General features: G+C 36.5%; 1 protein-coding gene across 1 annotated transcript in view; it reads right to left on the bottom strand.

Annotated features, from left to right (window-relative positions):
* Positions 1–2,632: 2,632 nt before the first annotated feature.
* LOC113060040 (hepatocyte growth factor activator-like) overlaps positions 2,633–7,112 on the bottom strand; it is a 17,417-nt gene continuing 12,937 nt past the window's right edge. The window contains exons 12-14 of the mRNA XM_026228826.1: positions 5,702–5,842; positions 3,580–3,722; positions 2,633–3,076 (exon numbers count right to left, since the gene is read on the bottom strand). Of these exons, the coding sequence (XP_026084611.1) occupies positions 2,843–3,076; positions 3,580–3,722; positions 5,702–5,842 (518 nt within the window). The 3' untranslated portion in view covers positions 2,633–2,842. The remainder of the gene's footprint in view (positions 3,077–3,579; positions 3,723–5,701; positions 5,843–7,112) is intronic.

Below are 7,112 nucleotides of genomic sequence, written 5' to 3'. Positions count from 1 at the left end.
ACATAAATGCACAATCCACCACCTCTTGTCTTGCCAGAGTCATCTGCCGTTCTATCTGCCCGGAGCGTGTAGCGTCCTGCTAACTCAATGGCATTGTTGGGTACGTCGCTGTGTAGCCATGTTTCTGTGAAAACCATGACATTGCAGTCCAGAAGTTTCTTACTGTGGGTGATGCGGAGTCGTAACTCATCCATTTTGTTCACCAATGACCGCACATTAGCGAGAAAAATGCTGGGTAAAGAGAGCCGGAGCGGTGTTAGCTTTAGCTTAGCTCTTAGACCTCCACGCTTCCCCCGCCTTTGTTTACGATCTCGACGCCGCCTGCGAGCACTTCCGCCCGGCCGGGTAGAGTGCGAAGCCTCGGGTGTTCTAGCGATCTCAGGGATGAGTCGAAGATTGGTGATAAAACTGCTGGTAAAGTCCTCACCGATATCCAAAAGCTCCTGTTGGGTGTATGATGTTAAAGCAAAGCTGTTCAGTACGAACAGACCCGAGATGAGCAGGAATAAAACTGCAAAATTGCAAAAACTGGAGAGACGCTGAGCCTCGCGATGTGTTCGCGCCGCCATCTTGGAATAAACAGAAGTGATGACCAGGATATCACTAAAGAAAGAAATCACTAGAAAGAAACTTTAGTGATGACCAGGACATTGTTGCACAAATGCAGAGTTGCCGGGCCACTTTTCCAGTTTAGTGCCGGGCAGCACAGACACGCTGAGACTGTGGACTGAGAAAACAAAAAAAACATGATGTTAATGAACCATTGATTCAGCATTGAACAACACAACACACATATACATCTTCTTATGTCCATCTCTGTCAAGTGAAAATCACTATAAATTTATAGTTCAGGGTTTGTTTAAATCCCTAATCCAACAAATGAACAATAGTCTGTGTTGCCTCTGTAAACAGCACTAACTAGAGAGCTCTAGTAAGTGATCATGATGCCTTGGGTTCACACGGCAATAAATCAACTAACAGTAACCACTTCTCTTTGTGTGATGTGACGAGGGCCTGTATGTTTCCTACATTATAAAGCCTATACATCATGAAGAAACAAGCCTGGTTTATTTCAAGATAAAACATTTCTGTTCATGCTGACAATATATTACTGTGTAAAACAGTGAGAAGAACCTTCATCATCCAAAGTTTTCCCATGAAAAATAATATTATCATAGTGTTTTATCTCTTTTATACAGTATATTTCTCCAAATAGGATAAATGTAACTTTATCTAATCTAACTTTTTTTTTTTTTTTTAAGTTCTGAAAATAATATTTTTGAATGTTCTATTTATGAATGTTCAAAATGTTTAGTTTATTTAAATGTTTCAAAAACACAGTTTTTGTTATGCAAATTTTATTTGTAAACATTTTCGGAATGTTGCTAAATAAACTGTAAAAAAAAAACTTATTGTCGAATGTCGTATCAGAAATGTTTTATGAACAATATAATGCATTTTTTTTTGTGTGTGTGCTAATGTTTTAAGAACAGTACAGTTGAAATATCAAATATCATACATCATGGTTATATTTCCTGAATCTATTTAATTACAACTGTCCACAACAACCTCACAGTGATCAAGAAGTGTCTATGATGCAGCATCAGAACCACTGTCTGTGTTTCACAAAATCTCTTGTATTTTTCCAGATATAGCATTCACATAATGCACTCAGATTCCCAGAATGCAGCAGTAACATCACACTTCACATTCTGCTGGTTCACTTTGCTATTTCTATTGTCGTTGTCACTTTTACTTATTTTGTCCACAGTACTTTTCTCCCTTTATGGAAGTCAATGGCTACCGTCAATGGTTACCAACATTCTTCAAAATATATTATTTTGTGCTCAACAGAAGAAAGAAACTCACAAAGGTTAGGAACAACTTGACGGAGAGTAAATGATGACAAAGTTTTATTTTGTGGTGAACTATCCCTTTAAGTTCAGACTAAAGACTGTACATGTGTTAAACTTGTATTATAATGTTTCCAGGAGGAATGGGCGAATCGATCCTGAAGTATTGATATATCGATACTGATGCAGTATCGAAAGTATCGATAGTCAAATAAAAAATATTGATACTAGGTGTTTTTATTTTCCAGTGATCTTGTTTAAAAATAATGCCTACAACATGCCTTACATTGAACAAATAACCTACGTTAGCAAATAATTGTGTGCAAGGGATTTTCCTGCTCATCTAAGGCAGAATCAATCAATTACAGAGAGCCTTCACTCATTCTGATGTGCATTTAAACACAGATGTGTTTCCCAAGAGGAGCCTATAATGAGAGAGCATGTGTTTTTGGAAAAGGCAGCCCAGAACAATGATAATTATAATGACAGAAATTGTAGTGATGTTTTAAATATGATAGATAATAATACATATTAGTTATGCATTACTTGTCCATTCAAATGTCAATTAAAGTTAATTAAAGGTTATAATAGTTGACTAATATACTGTTCAAATGATGGTGTTAAACTAGGATTTAACAGCAAACTGTCGCATCAAACCTGCATCTGTTTATTCACTTCCAAGGCTTTATATGTTAATCATGACCTTTCCAATATTCACTCAAACACTGTAAAAAACTATTTTTATATTTTAATGCAGATTAAAGACATTTATTTCACAGCAATCAAGATGTATCGATACGCAAAAATACATAATAATAATAATGATAATAATAATAATAATAATAATAATAATAGTAGTAGCAAACACATTCCACTCCAGTGTACATGTCCCCATATTGCTTGTTAATATAAATACGACAGGCTGGCAGTAAAACACACGTCCGTCAGTGTGACGTCATGAACACATTAACAGTAAAGTCACAGTTGTTTTATCTCCTGCATTGACTCCCGATACAGATGTTTATCGTCTTTCTATTGGCTGAAGTTTTTGGGGAGGTTTTTCTGGATGTTTTGATGACGCTGTTGATCCAGTCTGAATATTTGGGCACGAGGGTGTAAACGCCGGGCTTCCCCGAGCGTCCGCATCCGTCTCCCCAGCTGATGATCCCGTAGAGGAAGCTCACGCCGTCACACTCGCACGCTAACGGACCGCCCGAGTCACCCTGAACACATCACACACACATCAACACATCTGACAGAACAAACACCTCACTTATTCTACAGTAATACTCACGTGGATGGAAGCATGTTTCTGCCACAGAGGGAAAAAATACATTTTTTTATATATATTGCATAATTGCAAGATATAATCTATCAATTGTGAGTTCTAATGTAAGAATTACAGAATATGAAAAATGTTGCAGTTTCCCTTTTTATGCTTTATTCAGTGGCAGAAACATGCTTCCATGGTTATTAGAGCATTTACTGAATATTGTATATGAATGCATATATTAGATATATTATTATTATTAATAATACAGCAGTAATAGTGATATTAAGGTATTTCTTGAAAAAAGACATTCCTTATTACTACATTATTATTACATATTACTATCACGATCAAGGTCCAGAAACATTATTAGACTTATGTTACATAAAATCTAAATCTGCAATCCAATAAACGTAATAAATAACATAGCATGACCAAAGGTGTGTGTGGTCTGACCTGACAGGCGTCCACACAGAGCTCACTTCCTGCACACAGCATCCCTGACCTGACCTCTGACCCGTAGACGTCTGGAGACGAGCACTGATCGAACGGGATGATCTTCACCACTCCCTCCATCAGGTGAGAGTACGAGTTCGCCTCTACATTATTAGAGAGTTATGTCATTCATTAATCATTCTCAAACCTGTAAATCCTTCTTTCATCTTCTGAACACAAATAAAGATATTTTTGATGAAATCCGAGAGCTCTCTGACCCTCCACAGACAGCGAGGATCCTAACACAATCAAGGTCCAGAAACAATCCGTCTGAGGTTCAACCGTAATTTTATGAATCTACAAGAATACTTTCTGCATGCATTTCCTCCGTCTCACCCTGGGACCATTTCAGAGAGCATCCACATTTTTTGCAATGCAATAAAACAAATCGTCAAGATTTTCAGACAATAAAACTTTCAAACAAAGCTTTGCTTTGATTGTACTAATATAACACAAACTAAAACTGAAATAGAAAATAAAAACTATGCAGATATATTTAAAAACATGATTAATAACATGACAAACAACAAAATGATTTAAAAATCAAGTACAATTCAAATTAAAATAGAAAAGGAGAAATAAAAACTAGTTCAATGGATGAGTAAAAACCAGAGCTTGAAGTGGAAAAAACAGAAGTGACGGTACTCAACCCCACTTACAGCCCCAAAATAAATAAATTAATAAACACTAACTAAAGTCCTAAAAAAGTACTTTTTTAATGTTCATATTTCACAATGAAATTTATATAATTTGCAGTATTATATTAAATATAGTGTCACAATAAATAAATAAATAAATAGTTGCTCTATAGCTCCTCAAATAACATTTACATTACATTATTAAAATAAAAGTCAAGCTGTGATACCGAGCAGGACCACAGGGAGACACCACAGGACCCCTACATGAGCGGCTTATTAAAATTATACCCAAGCACTGCTTTGTTTTACGTTTCATATATCTTTGTTTCGGTTTCTCCTTTTAAATGATGAACATATAACATTGATAGCTGTTGACATGAACAGGTTGTTTCTCTGACGCATGCGCAGAAAGCACGTGTTTAGTTTGCTGTCGGCTAAAGTTTTTTTTTTTAGACAGAATTACACAATCAATAAAAAATTATCAAAAAAAAAAATACATAGATAGATAGATAGATAGATAGATATGAATACATTAGAAGTGTACATGCTTGCACAATTCGTAAATTCAAAAAGCTTGTTGTTTCTTTGATGTATATAAATTGAATATGATTTTTCACTTAATTTAAATGCTATAAAACATTTTTACCTGATAATTTACATTTATGGATGTGAAAATTTAGCCATAAAAAATTATAAAATACTGTAAATGCAGGTCTGTTTATCTTTGGAGCTTATGATAATGCCTAAAAGAACATATTTCGACTGTAAAATAAAATCTCCATCATCATATCCAATAATAATAATAATAATAAGGGAAGAAAATAATTAGAAAATAAGGGAATTTTCTAATAAGGGAAGTTGTGGCCTAATGGTTAGAGGGTCGGACTCCCAATCGAAGGGTTGTGAGTTCTAGTCTCAGGCCGGACGGAATTGTGGGTGGGGGGAGTGCATGAACAGCTCTCTCTCCACCTTCAATACCACGACTTAGGTGCCCTTGAGCAAGGCATCGAACCCCCAACTGCTCCCCGGGCGCTGCAGCATAAATGGCTGCTCTGTTTGTGTGTGTGTGTGTGTGTGTGTGTGTGTGTGTGTGTGTGTGTGTGTGAGAGAGACACACCATACTTGGCTCTATATCACATCACTCACATGAAGAACATTAAAGTCAAATACATTCCTCCAGAAAAGAGACACATAAGGGCAGTGCCAAAGTAAATGAACCGCTGTCTCTGGCTTCTGCTCGCTACAGCTAACATCAATATAATTTTTAATTTAATTAAATAATGTTGTTTGCAATATGCCATTTCTCATGAATCCAGACTGTGTTTCTTCTGAGTGAAGCTCAGATTTGAGTCTTTTAGCAGATCATCATGTGATGTGATTCCTGATCACTTCTGATCTCTCACACTGTTCAAGCACTGGTGCACGGTTAGTGTCGGTGAACTCACTCTCGTGCATGTGACCCCAGCCAGAGATCTTACAGCAGGAGTGATCGGGGAACGTCATGTGCTTCCCCGGAAGACAGATGGGTCTGATGAAGGGTGTCTTCAGAGCGCAGCGTCCCTCGGCCTTCTTCAGCTTCACTAGAGCTGCAAAACAGCTGCTATTACACACAACACACTAAACACACACACACACACACAACACACTAAACACACACACACACAACACACTAAACACACACACAACACACTAAACACACACACACACACACAACACACTAAACACACACACACACACACACACACAAGTCTATGGTTTTTATTCTGTACAAACTGTGTATTCTATGGCGCTACACCAACCCTACCCCTAAACCTAACCCTCACAGGAAACTTTCTGCATTTTTAGATTTTCAAGAAACTTCATTCTGTGTAATTTATTAGCTTGTTTATCCGTGGGGACCTCAATTTAGGTCCCCACCATGACACGAGTCCCCATGAGTCTGTGTGTATTCAGGTTAAAGTCCCCACCAGAATACAACAACGAGAACACACACACACACACACACGCACGCACACACACACACAGAGACATACAACACTAAACACACACAAGACACTAAACACACACACACACACACACACACTCACTTACTGGCCCCATAGCAATGCGGAGCACAGGTGAGAGACATTGAACTGTTTTCATCTCCTGCAAAACTCAGAAACTGAGTTTAATTGATGTGCTTTTGGAGACAGAGATCAGGGAACAATGCTCTTCAATCAGCACAAGTGCTGGAGCTCAGCGTGTTAAAGCGTGTCTGATACACACCGTGTGTGTGTTTTACATACATTTCCTAAGAAGTGTGAAAAGCTCATTTCCACATAATATGTGGTCTTTGTTCAATCGTCCATGATGCAGACGCCCACGTCTCAACACACACGGGACTTTATTGAAGTTGGTAAAAAAAGAAAACAGGGTCTGAAACTCCTGAAACAATTTACAGTTATCAGAATGAAGACCAATGAATGTCCTTTTTATTTGTATTTTTTTTTATGAGATGTTTTATTCATGATTTATATTTGCAACCCTGTTACTAAAAGTATGTTTAAAAGTTGAATTAGTGTCAAGTTGCAATCTTAAAGTTAATTTGACAGTAAATAAATGAATATAAATAATTATAAACTAATAAGCACAAGTAAAAATGAACTGAAAATCTAATAAAAATGTTATAATTATTGCTCCTCATTCAGTTTAAGCTGAAGTTCTACAATAACTAAAAGTAAATAAACTAACACTAGTTAATAAATAAATACTATATTGATATTAAAAAAAAAAAACTAATAAAAGAGACAAAAAAATTAAAGACAAAAAAAATTAAATACAAACTACAAGTGTGTATGCATATTTTTTTACACACAA

Source organism: Carassius auratus, chromosome 41 (genome assembly GCF_003368295.1).
Source record: "Carassius auratus strain Wakin chromosome 41, ASM336829v1, whole genome shotgun sequence".
Taxonomy (NCBI): Eukaryota; Metazoa; Chordata; class Actinopteri; order Cypriniformes; family Cyprinidae; genus Carassius; species Carassius auratus.
The sequence above is the reverse complement of the archived record's forward strand: the minus strand, read 5'-3'. Positions and strand labels throughout refer to the sequence as shown.